The sequence below is a fragment of the Patiria miniata genome, unplaced genomic scaffold (genome assembly GCF_015706575.1).
Source record: "Patiria miniata isolate m_02_andy unplaced genomic scaffold, ASM1570657v1 HiC_scaffold_24, whole genome shotgun sequence".
Lineage (NCBI taxonomy): Eukaryota > Metazoa > Echinodermata > Asteroidea > Valvatida > Asterinidae > Patiria > Patiria miniata.
Window position 1 is genome coordinate 22104722 of NW_024037063.1, and position 13555 is coordinate 22118276.

General features: G+C 40.0%; 1 protein-coding gene across 7 annotated transcripts in view; it reads right to left on the reverse strand.

Moving 5' to 3' along the window:
* LOC119732503 (myotubularin-related protein 3-like) overlaps nucleotides 1-13555 on the reverse strand; it is a 44363-nt gene continuing 30808 nt past the window's right edge. For 6 of the 7 annotated variants that reach the window (XM_038206029.1, XM_038206030.1, XM_038206032.1 and 3 more), the window contains 13 exons: nucleotides 12189-12271; nucleotides 9602-9780; nucleotides 9066-9159; nucleotides 8283-8396; nucleotides 7850-8037; nucleotides 7375-7497; nucleotides 7084-7195; nucleotides 6546-6741; nucleotides 5993-6178; nucleotides 4986-5156; nucleotides 2898-4217; nucleotides 2201-2397; nucleotides 1-1793 (listed from right to left, as the gene is read on the reverse strand). In XM_038206029.1, the coding sequence (XP_038061957.1) occupies nucleotides 1637-1793; nucleotides 2201-2397; nucleotides 2898-4217; nucleotides 4986-5156; nucleotides 5993-6178; nucleotides 6546-6741; nucleotides 7084-7195; nucleotides 7375-7497; nucleotides 7850-8037; nucleotides 8283-8396; nucleotides 9066-9159; nucleotides 9602-9780; nucleotides 12189-12271 (3120 nt within the window). In that variant the 3' untranslated portion in view covers nucleotides 1-1636. The remainder of the gene's footprint in view (nucleotides 1794-2200; nucleotides 2398-2897; nucleotides 4218-4985; nucleotides 5157-5992; nucleotides 6179-6545; nucleotides 6742-7083; nucleotides 7196-7374; nucleotides 7498-7849; nucleotides 8038-8282; nucleotides 8397-9065; nucleotides 9160-9601; nucleotides 9781-12188; nucleotides 12272-13555) is intronic. The other variant, XM_038206034.1, reaches the window with a different exon arrangement.

Consider the following 13555-nt stretch of genomic DNA (forward strand, 5'->3'; position numbering starts at 1 on the left):
TTTTTTTTGGGGGGGGGGGCCAATTTTTTTGTGCTGTTTGAATGGGGAATTCAATCATGTATTCAGCCTGAACTTTATTCATTTGTGAACTTTATTCATTTGTGCTTGGAAAGCAACTCTAGTCAAGACGGGAAACTGACCAAGACTGTCCGTATAGCACGCAGTCTGCTTGCATGATACACTGTGGATGGCGAAGAATGTCGAGTTACTGCAAGAAATTAAGGAGACACGCTGCGCTGTATTGCTGCGAGTATGAGCGGTATAAACTCAAAATAAATTCATGAACACGGAAAATACGTACACAGTTAATTCTGTGAATTAACTTGAAGAAATCTTCTTTCTCCATCGACGTTTGGCATTTTTATGGTGTCAAAACGCTATGTTGGCCAGCCATATGCATCGACTGGTAGCCCCATTTCCACCATGCCTTCCTTGGCCCTTTTAGTGCACGGCACTGCAGGAACCAGTACAGCATTGATCATTACGCATGTGTGTTCATCACCGCAAAGTGAACCGCGAAGGGAACTGGTAATCGCAAAAGGAACTTGTAAAAATTTGGTTTCTTCTCAAAAATAACAAATAGCAGTAGGCAAACAAATATAGACAAGCGTTTTTGACGTAAATAGGTTGTTGAGAGGCATTTCGTGTAGACAGAAAAGACAACCAGATTTTTTTTGGGGGGGGGGGAGGGGGTGGGGCATTTTTTAAACATTGAAATTTATATTTTTAACTTGTCGATAACAGTTTAAGGGTCGGTGCCGTAAAAATAGGGTAGGTAACCGGAAGCAGAAGAATTTTTTTTGCCTAATTTGTATGTATCTATACAGAATCCAGGAAAACCTAAGTTTAGGGCACCAAAGCTTGTGGAATGACGTATTACAACCTCAGTACTTCAGATTTGTCCCATGTTCTTTCTTTGTTAATTTTTTTTTTGAAAATGACTGTAATTTCAGATCATACCAAACCAGATTTAACAACATACACATTTTGGTTGATTCAGAGAAACTTTCTAATTTGAGGACAAATGACAAAAGTATGCCTTTAAACAGTTCAACCATTAAATGGTATTAAACAACTGATTAAATTCACAACACTTTTCTTGCTTTTAAAAGATCAATCTGGAACATGTTCATAACATACCTCATTTTTCAGATCCAATTTCATATCTGGGTCATTCTATAAATTTAGGGTCCAAAGTGTGACATTTTCCCTGTCCCGGTTACCTTGGTACTTTGTGTTTTGCCACTCAAGTATCATTAGGAATTATTTCAAATGATTTATTTCTTGGATAGGTAGTTTACTATTCATAATCACTCTGTGAAGGGAAGTGTTTTAAAGAGTGCATCAAAATTATACAATCATAGATGTCAGATGTTAACACGGACAGGAAAAATGTGGACCCCAAATTTATTGAATGACCCATATACTAATGAACAAATATATATACTTTGACAAACTTTTCTCAAACACAAAGTCACTCTTTCAAGACATAAATTTTGTCAGTAAAAAGGTTATGCATTTGAGAAAGCACAGGTTCCATACAAACCTACTGGTGATCATATCTTCTGACCAAATTACAACAATACTAACATATGCAGGATTTCAAATTAAATCATAGCTTGGTAGGTATAAGCACTCAGCCTAGGCCAGGTGCCATTTGTGTTTTCCTACTGTTGTTGCGGTCCAGCATGTCATAGCAAGCTTTGCAGACCCTTTCTGGTTGGTAGAGTTGTTCATGAGGGATCGGCGCTGTGAAACCAGTGCAGGTACTGCAGAAAACCTGGCCACAACTCCTGCACAAACAAGAATGTAATAATAACATTGAGTGGCCAAGTAGTTAGGGTTCGTGACTCATGATCAGGGGTCAGGATTCCAATCCAGCAACTGGTCAAAAGTTGTGTCCTTGGGCAAGCCACTTCACCCCAACTTGCCTCTCTCCACCCAGGGTTTTAAAGAGATGCATCATTATAGCTGGGGAATAGAATAGGCTGTGATGGACTGGCATCCCATCCAGAGGGACTAGATATTCTCTGTTATTTCGTGCCAAGGAAACTGGAGATAAACGCCAGCCTGATGGGTCATATTAGCTTGTGACTGTAAATTACTTTACTTTATAGCACATTACACCAAAGTCTCAAAGTGCCTCACAATTATTACAACAGACCATTTGTTTTCTGGATATATATCCAGATTGCCTTACCTACAATGATGTTTTCTGTAGACCACATTAAACTGTGTGTTACATTTGAAGCAATGCGTGACAGCATGGTCAGGAATCCACAGCGTGCGTTTAGTTTCTGTCTCATCCACCTGTTCCCATGAGATGTCTGATGTGATGGACCCACAGCGGGATGAGGCATCACGGTCCTTCTCATCCTCTAACTCACTGGCTACCACCTGGAAAAAGAACGGCATGTGCAACAAACATTAGGTAAATGTAAACTAACGCCTGACTGCTGTTTCATGTCTGTTTTGCTCTAACTTCAGGTAAATGTATACCGGTACTCAACTGACCGTTTCATGTCTGTTTTGCACTTGCATCAAGTTAATGTATACCTTAATGACTGCCGTTTCATGTCTGTTTTGAACCAACATTGGATAACACCACACTTAACTGACTACCGTTTCATGTTTGTTTTCCACTAACATCCAGTAAATATATACTGACTTCCGTTTCATGTTTTGCACTAATATCGGGTAAAAATCCTATAGAACTCTTGTGCTGTAGAACTCTTTGCTCTAGAACTAAGGCTGCATCCGAATGACTTGTCTGCAGCTTGCAGTAACCACGCATCCATAGGAAAGAGCTTCAATCGCTTCAATTGGCTCGTGAGTGACTGCAAGCTGAAGTCAAGTATTTCGGATCAGGTCTACGTTTCTATAGATTCGCTACTCACTACTTCCTCTTGGCATACCCCATTGAGTGCTACGTGGGGGAAGAGTGCCTTCATGTGACTGGATTGTTGCAGTAATTTCTGCAGTCGGATGACCTCATGTCTGAGAACCGCAACCTCATTCTGATGTCTGTGCATGATCCCCAGAAGTCTATCCTGTCCAGGGGCTGGGATCGTGGTCAAACCATCTTCATCAAAGTGACGGCCGACTTTCAGGCCACTCGTTGAGGCTTTAGCCGTGAGCATCTCCAAATCAGGGGTCAGGCAAGGTTGGGACTCGCTGGAGACGGGGCTTGAGGGAGCTGAGACAAAATTCTGGATGCTGGAGCTTGAGATGTGCCGGACGTGATGGCTGTCGCCGTTTGGCAAATTGGTCTGGATGCCGAGTTCTGGGAGAGACGCGGATTCTGAGATGAACAACGTGCGTGTCGTATCTGGCGGGTGACCACTGATAGTTGAGCTAGTCAGGTCAGACGTGCTAGTGCTGATGCTGATTGATTTGCCGAGCTGTTTGTTGTCAGATGGAAGGCTGTTTGCCGCCGTGATCTCACACTCGGCCTTCAATTCAAAGACTTGGTGTTCATCCTCTACATCACTGGTATCCGTATGTCCATTGCATTCATTCCAATGATTGAGTTCGGGGTTACCGTCTCTACTACTCATCAACTCTTCAGTCAGTGTATCTGTCGAGCCATTCATGGGTTTATCTACAGTCTGCTGGCTGCTACTATGACAGCGCTTTGGAGTTGAGGTCCTAGAATTCTCATCCAGAATTGTATCATCAGGATCGCTGTCGGTACAATCTCCGTTCAGGAGTCCGTTAGAGTGGCCATTGGTTAGAGGCTCACTGTTCAGATCGGTCTCGCTACTAGCGGCAGAGTCTTCAATCTGATTGACATCCTGGTTATCAGGATCTGCGGCTTCCTCAGCGGAGTTGTTGCTTCCTTCAGGATCATGAGTAGACTCCATCTCATCTCCTTCTCCTCTCAAGACTGCCCCTCCGATGGGTCTATCAGCCAGCTTACGTGTCTGCGGTGGAGTACCAATCCTCCCTCCATCCAATTTCAACTCACTCAGGTTGGGATCACTCAGTCGCCTGACTAATGGCCCGCCTTCCACGATGCTGCCCCGATGATTCTCCTCTTCGCTTTTGTGAAGGTCGTCGACCGATCGGGTGCGGGTAAGCTTGGCGCCCTCGCCTGTTGCCGTCTGGGCAGTCTGCAGGAAGCTTGAGTTGTCGTCGCAAGTGGCTGGGGTGGAGTCGGACAGGAAAACTGCTGTCCAGAAGTGCATTGTGCGCACATGGCAGCAAGGAAACAAGACCTGTCAAAAAGATACAGAAAAAAACATTCAATTTTCAGAGGATTTCAATGAATGTTAATCTAGTAAGTCAAATCCATGCACGTGATCACTGTCCACTCAGGAGACCTGCTTCAACGAAGAAACCATTGAACAAAGCAACTGCCCTGTGATGAATTATCTGAACAATAACTTCCACAATACTTTCGCAATTGAAGAGGGCCTTCGTGATAGAATTGATAGCGAACACAGATTGGTCTATACAATCCCTCATGCATGAAATGCAACACCAATCAATAACACTATGGCACATCCATTTCTACTTAAAAAAAAAATGATATCAAGTACAATTTATGTGACTCTTCAACATTCAATTCCTCAGAAATACTGCAAAACCTGATGTGCATTCTGCTTGAGTTTGGTAGTAAGGACTTAAGGAACGATCACAACTAATGACATGAAAACAAGAACACCAATAAAAGTCGGGAAACGACACAACTTAGCACAATAGTCCCTGTACCATCGCAAACCGCCTGAGCGCTCCATGCTTTTATGGGTTCTTTAGGAATAAATACAATGAATGTAGTACAGGGGCTTATGGCAATAACAGCCCAACATAACAAAATTGACAACCAAGAAAACAGTCAATAGGCAACAGAATAATGCACAGTCGGTAATTCCTTAATTGGGAAATTCAATGAAATTGTCTGTCTAAACAAATACCCTGGGGAAAAAAGGCATACTTTGAATCCTCACATGATGGAATTTTATGTTTCAATCACCGTTACTTACCGGTTCAGTTGTAGGTGCAAACAGAAAGTTGCGGTATTTATGCGCCTCGACCCCCAGCAATGCCCAGACTGAGCATGTGCGGTCTTTGATGGAGTGTTTGGCTCGTTGTTGTGCGCTGTTGCACAGAAATGTGCCGAAGAGACACGAGTAGGTGTGCTGCACTAGCTTCACCTACAAACAACGCAAGACAAACAAACTACCTTCAATAACACAAACTGGCAGTTCCTCCGTGGTGTCAGACAAACATATTGGACAAATCAACAGTGTGCATAACAAATTTATAATCATGAAGTGGGTTTTAATTCTGATAAAAAGTATCAGTTTATCACTAAATGATTTCAAAAAGAAATTATTCATTCAATTTGTTTGCTGCAGTAGAAATCGGCTTGAAACACCATGATGTCATACGTACTCAGACAAATTGATTTTTTGGTGTAGTGATTAATTACAATGTAATTTCTAGTTGAATATAACAGCTGGCCTGCTGAACATTGTTAGAAATAAACTGAATTTCAATAAAATACTGCTAATAAGCTTCTGAATGATATACATGTTTTATTTCTAGCATGTGGATATTTTTTAAATTTTGGTACTGAGGTTATTTCCCAAAAGCATAACATAAATGTCTCCACCAATATTGAAACTTGAGCGGCCACAATGAACAATAAACCAATCAATTAGGCTCCGCCCACAGCGCATGTAAGCAATACTTTCCTCACTCCAATGCCATGCTGAGATAAAACAAGTCATATTTCAGTGAATGAGGGTGCTGTAATTGTACGTAAATTTAAAATTGAACTGTGTAATAATGTCAAGTTTGAGTTGCAGTAACACTTAAGCTTATGTTACAACGCCCTCACTTGTTCAAGAATAAGGTCTATTACTGTATCTAAAACATGATATAACATTCCTTGGACCGTCTTAGCTGTCTGGGGATTGTTCAGCTTGTATGGGGGATATTTGTGTGATTTCCGTAAAAGCAAGTTTCTTGAGTTTGCTGAACTTACCAGGAATGTTTCATTGAACTCAAAGGCCGTTGGGTACTGCTTGAGGAGTTGATGTACGCAGTCCAGCCACTGCAGGAACACAGGACATCTCTGGTTGACATCGTCGTCATTGGGTTTGTGACCGCAACGATCGCCAAACTTGTGACCAAAGTTGAGCCACTCTCGCTCAACTAGAACTTGAAAGCCCTGTGGAGAAAAGATCAATCACAAATCAATCAAAGGTCATCACAAGTAATCACAAGTCAATCACAGGTAAAAAGATGTTATCATCATAAAACAATCTTAAGTCGTTGCATGTCAATCACTAGCAATCACCTGTCATCACAAGTAAAACACAGCTAAATCACAAGCCAAAAAAGTCATCACAAGTCAATCACAAGTCAATCACAAGTCAATCACAAGCCATCACAAGTCAAACATAATTATGATATTGCTGTATGATTCAATTTCATTACACAAGCCTCACAGAAAAAAAAAGTCAAAGCTCTGCCATCACACAATAAGTACAATAAAAAGTGAACGTAATCCGGTTAGCATTTCAGAGGTAACATACCTCTAGTGTCCGGTAGTAAGAATCCAACATCAACTCAGCTAGGGCCACTATCTGTGGTGTCCGGTCCCAACCGTCTGAGCAATGGACTACTACAGGACACGCTTCTTTGTCTACCGTATTGACCACCATCAGAGCTGATTTGAGCAGAAGGGACAGGTGCTGTAACCACTTGGTAGCTTCCAATAGAGACAGCCAGCTAGAGTGAAAGACATTCAAGGATTCTGGATTAGATATTTAAGACATGGAAAAGATAGTGTGCAGTTTGTACAAGTATAAGGTATATGTTAACCCTAACCCTGCTAGACGCACAACACAGTGCATCAGGTGTAAAAGTCTGTGGGACCTTGCTGCATTGAGCCATCAACACCAGTGCATGAACGGCCAATTCTGAGACAATGGGAGCTAGCCCATTGAACAATGCAGTTAGCAATCACAGACTCTGAAGCATGTGCTGGGATGCATTTAACTGTTGGGGTTGGGAAATTAACTAAGGGGAACAGTAGGATGAAAGGCCAAACAGACCAGTCCGTTCACTCACTTGGTTCCGTCAGGTGTATTGCTACATAAGTTCCTAACTCCCTGAAAGCTTTTTCTGATGGAATGGATGTTAGCGAGTCCCATGAACTGGATGTCGCACGATGGGTAATACTCTGAAGAAAAAAAAAGGACATCACATATTATATAAAACAGCTTCCAAACGCAATGGGCTCCATGCGCAAGATTCTAGTCCCACCCAAGTAACCTTGTGATTTTTTTCTCACAAGCTCTTGGACACAATGTTGAACAGTGCTTATGAAATAAAACAAAGGGCCATTGCTGTTGACATTACCTGGGAATTCACAGCCTCCACCCTTAGCCCTGTTGGCATATGCTGCTGTGTAGGAACGAGCATCAACTATCAAGACTTTCTTGTTGTTGGGATTGGAGCCTAGGTGAGGCAGAAGGCTCACATCTGTCAGAGTAAAAAAAAACACAGAGGGAATCAAGAATAAGTTTCTGCAAAATATACAGATTTTTTGTTGTTGGATAATCACAAATATCTGAGACAAAGATCTTCAGATGTGTTGTCAAATGTCCATCACAAGTCAGACTCAAGTTAGTTGCAAGTTCATCAAAAGAAATCACAAGTCAATCACAAATCCATCACAAGTCAATCACATGTCAATTCCAAATCAATCGCGAGTCCATCAAAAGTCAGCCCAAGTCCATCACAAGTCCGTCACAAGTCGGTCACAAGTCAATCACAAGTCAGTCACAAGTCAGCTTCAAACACACACACAGCATCAAATGAAAAATCAATTTACCGCTAGCCTCTCCTCCAGCCGTTCCATTGACTGTTTTCTCGGTCTCCTGGGCTGCAGTCTGTGGATTATCTATGTTACATGCTCTCAGGATGCTTTCCATGAAGCGTTCGTCTTGTTCACAGCGCCAACCAAACCAGCCAATCTCTGGCTGACTACATCGCGCTATCACGGCTCCGTTACGCTGATGCCTGCAAAGGAAAAAAAGAAAGTTAAAATACAATTTAAGTTTAGTGGTTAGGGTACACGACTCATGATCACAGGGCCAGGGGTTCGAATCCAGCTGCTGGTCATATGTTGTGTCCTTGGGCAAGCCACTTCACCTCCACTTGCCTCGGCAATGCAAGACTCCCTCCCAGTGGTCTCCCCCAACTTTCCCTTTGTTACCGTTGAGGGGGTACTTGTGCATGGAGTGTGAATGACAATCAGTGCTTACCTCCAGACGACTGACGGGAATCTCTTGGATGCTCGGAATGAACAGACTTCTTTGAGATCTTCATCGGTCACCCAGGCTGGTACAATATGCTGGACTGGGTACGACGAACAGTTCCTTGAACGCAAAACAACCAAATCACTGTTAGAATTTACGTAAAATTTAAACAAGAATACGTAATACTTATATTTACACACACAGAGTTGCAGGAAAAAACCTAAACACACTCTGGTTTTGAACATGCAAACTTGATGCATATTGTTTCCATTGAACAGAGTGAAATCAAGAGGCTCTTACAATTCAACAGTGGAAATAGTCGCATCGCAATGTTTAAAACATCCAGTATTTAAAGGCAACAGACACCATGTGCAACAACTGTGTTTGCCGATTCAAGGAACAACTAAATCTAAACCAGATTAATAAACTAACCTGTCAAAATGTCAACTTAGTAGATATACTTTGGGAGAAAACTGTGAAAATGCATTGTTTTTTGTGCAAAGAATAGTTTTCAGTTGAAAGCGCAACAGTTTGGTTTTAACATCGCAAGGAAATGATGGTATTTCCTTTTTTCCTCAAAAACAACAGCATACTAGGTGCGATGATTTCACAGGATGCTTGATCCTGTTATTTACATACAATCAAGTAGGACATATCATGATATTGTGATAGCTTCATTTTTGAATGTTTGAAAATCATTCAAAATCATTCAAATCAGACAACTGAACAGTTACATTCATCTGTTACATCAAGGTAATGTTATGTACATGTAGTACGACAGTGTCTTACTTGTACTCCTTGTTTTCAAAGATCCGCCAAGCTTCTTTCGTATCAAAGCCTTGCCGTCTGACCTCACTGCTGAAGGAATAGGTTGGAATATCTCCTGAAAGCGAAAGAAAATCTCAGTATTACTTCAACCTATAATAGATGATCAATTTTGGTGTTATGTAATGTCCATGACAAAACTAAAGAGCACAGTGAATCAACTTGAAAATGCATTTTTCAAATGCATCCATCATATACTAATCTGGCTTGCTATGAATCAAGTACTACAGATCCCTCCAAACATTTAACTTGCAAACCTTTTTCCAAGCATAACTATTAAATTCAAGGAAATATTGAAGGACGCATGCTTTACCATCTTCTGAAAAAAACTGAAAAAAATTGAAATGGGCCTTGATTGGTTGATGTTTAGTCTGTGGCATTTTTGTTAGATTCACTTGTACAAGCAATGTGTTCTTCAATGGCTCCAATGAGCAGTCCAAACAGCGCCCTCTATACCCCTGCACAGACCCCATTGCATATTTCATGCTGAGCTGACTTACCAGCAGACTGCAGGAAACCAACGCCTGGCCCTGGCGAGTCCACATCGTGATGAATCTGATCAAAACACCAGGCATGGAAGGCAAAGGCAAACAGGTCCTCTAGCTTACTGGGGGGTGCGATGGCCGACATGAGACGCGTCAACCAGTCCTGACATTGCTCGTTGGTGGCAAACTTACACCTAGAGAGGGAGACAGACAAACAGAACGTTGAGTGCATTAGCATTGCTGTTGATCAGTCATATCTTAGTATGATAGAAATTTATGATATAGACAATTTGATACTAGTGAGTTAAGCTCACGTTTAGTTACTTAAATAATTTCTTTACAATTTTTGAATTAGTGGTGGTCTGCCAATAATATCAGTACTCGCAATGTAGACTGGTTCCCGTTTCGGTTTAGAGCAGATAATATATGTGAACCATGGGTGCCAGTCTGCTCACAGGATGATCTGTTTGCACTCAAAAGCAACTGAAAAGAAAAGCATTTCTTTCTGAAAGCTGCGAATGCCAAAAACAGACGAGTACTTGTTTTGTTAGGAGAAAAAAATTTAGTACTGACAGGTGATTGCTTTAATTGAAATCCAAATCAGTCACCTACATTTCCAACATTTCAAAGATCTGTCGGAGAATATTCCCAGTACATGTCAATGTTCAAATCAAAATGTAAAGATTTCAAAACATAAATCTACATCACAAATTCTCTTCAAACTGTGAAGGTGGGCTGCTGATGCCCACGCGAAGCCCAAATGAATTGCTTCCAAGTTTTATTCCCCATGAAGGGAAATCCCCATTTCCTTTCAGCCAGGGTTCAAGTTCTATGCTTAGTCATGATAAGCACCTCAGGGTTGACACTTGCGACTTGTACATCAAGGGATAGATAGATTTTGTTATCACGTTTTACTTCAGGGCACAGGAACTAGGATATCAAATCTTTATTCAACCTTTTCAAAGTATTTTTGGAGGGGGAGGGTGTGTTTTGTAAGTGATTCTTTAGGTGTTTGTATACTACGAATATTATCTTTAGGCTGAAAAAACTGTGTTTACATAATGCCTTTTATCCCAGTAGGTTGACAGGAAAGAAAGCTTAATTTTAATTTTTTTTTTTGGTCTGTCGGTTTTTCACTTTGTTTACTTTAAGGTACCTTTAAAAGTATTGTATAACTGACCCGTTTAATTGTTAATTAACCAACAAAACACATAGGGATGACTTTTTTATTTTCAAAATATATTTTAATTCAAGTTTTGGTCAAATGTGGCCAAAAAAGTTGAGGTCGGCAATTCGGCCTTAAACAATTCCAGGTAGGTCAGCCTACATAAACACACAAAAAAATTCCGGCCTTAGTATTCAACAGAATACTAAGGATATAAGACAAATATGAGGCACAATAAGTAGTGAGAATTGTAACACGTTTTAAAAATATGAAATGTTTACAGTTTGACTTTTGGTGATTTCTAACTAAGGCATAGAAGTATACTGCTCAATCAAATTCATAAATATCTACGAATTGTATGTCCATGCACTGGTTAACCACTATTTGATGTCCCATCGGAATGAAACCGCATGGGAAACCTGTATCCGTTACTTCCTGCAAGAGGATGTAGATGAAAGTCACAGTGCATTGCTGATGTACATTGCAATCGGATGTATGTTAAGCTTCTCTGTTGGCCTGGAATTTCAATTACATGTATACTGCACATGCTGCAGTCTGGTTTAGGTTTTAGCAAGGTTAAATTCTCGGGTCACACATGGTAGCAAGGATTTTGTGAACCGAGTTGATCAAGTTGGGCTTGAAAGACCGTGGATTATGAAAATGATATAAGCAGAATTGATATAGGCCTGCATGTACAGTATATAGGTTTCATGTACATGTACATGTACGTGTTAACACTGCATAGCGTGTTTCTAATGGTGTTTCTGACAAAATACATTGTTGAAGGGAAAAAAAAGAAGAAAAAAAGAAACGACTGCTGATGTCAGGAACCGGTTCCGGATTATGGGATCGGGTACCCGTAACCAACTTTACAAATTACCAAGCAACTTCTAAGACAATGGAAAAAAAGGGTTTTGAATGAATGCCATTTGTGGAGAATTTTCAAAATGAAAACCAGGCTTCGTGGAAAACCAAAACAGATTTCCTGTTTATGCATTTTCAAGTGCGACGGTTGACGCTCGCGAAAGGAGCAGTTTACACCGTAAAGTCATAAAGCCCTTCAGGCAACTTCCGGGATTTGCATTATACGGGTACCTGGATACCCGTGTTTACTTCAATAGGGTACCCAGTTTCCGAACTACCTGTAAATGCACACCTATAGAACGTAAATGAAAGGAAATTCACAAAGTAAGTATGAATAAGTTTGTGCATGGAAAAGGTGCATTTTTGAATAATGTAGTATTCAATCATTCCAATTTCCAACAAACATGTGGCATTTGACACACAATGAAACCACACAACCCTATGTATATTTTTCATCATCTCCTGGAGACTGCTCAAATTTCTTCGAATATTTAAATAACCAAAATGTTATATATGGATATTTGGTTGATGATCAAATATTCAGAGAAGGTAGCCAAGCAGAAACATGCTTACCTATATGTCTTGCCGTCTTTGCATAATATAACCAGATAGAACAGGTCTCTGCATTCTACGGACTCTATCAGCATCACAGGAACCTGCCAAAGACAAACACACAAAAGCAGCAAGATGAGTACAATGGCACATGGTATACTGCTTATTATATCGTGTTTATAATGTAAGTTGTAATGTTTAATGGTTGCTCGTGAGTGCAATTTGCCAATATGTAAATAAACATATTTGTGTTTTTAAAACACCAAATTTCTGTAGTGTAGTTGAGTTACATGTAGGTAAACAAAGTTAAACATACATGTTTGTTGAAAAAACATAAGGAATTTAAACCTTGATTACTACAAAAGTATAGATAATTTCAAGACAATTGTAGATAAAATAAATCAAATTCACACTTTTCATTTTCTCCCTCTTTTAATTACTGTTCATCCAAACAAGAATTGATTTTTACAAAATACGTATAATAGACGAAATTCATTGTTTAATTGTATCTTTCTGCCATCTCAGACTGTTTTAACTAAATTTCCAGATGAGCGCTAATGATTATTATGACCTTTGAAATTGCTGCAATGTTTAAATATAGATGGCATCTAGGCAGAATGTATACCTATAGACAGTACAATATGAGTGTATCATTAACCCATGATGATGTGCAAACAAGCATGTCTCTTGAACGTTAGCCCGATACAAAGTCAACTGGATTCCTAGGCTCTAGATCTAATCAATTAACCTAAATATGATTGTGTACAGGTACATGTACGTCCATAGACATGTCTGCGGAATCAATTTTCGATGAAAAAGAAATCATCCACATTGCACAACCCAGCCAGCTAACACATATAACCAGTGCACTTTCAATAGAAATGGGAATGTACACAAATGTCCTTTAAATTCCTGCAATTTTTTTTCTAATTTTTTCTGGGCGTCAAAACATTCTAATCAAATTACATCTCTATGCACAGTACGTATTTTTGTTGAATCTTGTTTAACCTGGCATTTAATTCAATTAAATGTATCTAATCTAATTAATCCCAATCATTGATTCTGATTGATTGATTCTGCAATAGTAAGCTGACTTAGGCCTACTTCATTAGTTTAAGAACTATCCTAATCTAAATCCATGTAAATCCCATGTTACTTAAAAAGAGGATTAGATGTAAAGTCCTACTAATCCATCAAACTATGCAAAACCTGGGCGTGGTTTTGAATGGACTGAGGGTAATTAGGGTTAATATATTCACATGGAATGTTACAATCTATACACGTAGCAAAACTGGACACATTTTGACTAGTTAGGTTGTACATGTATGTATTGAATAGCTTATTCTGGAGAAAAAACAAAATCCAAAGGAAATTTTACTGCAAAACAG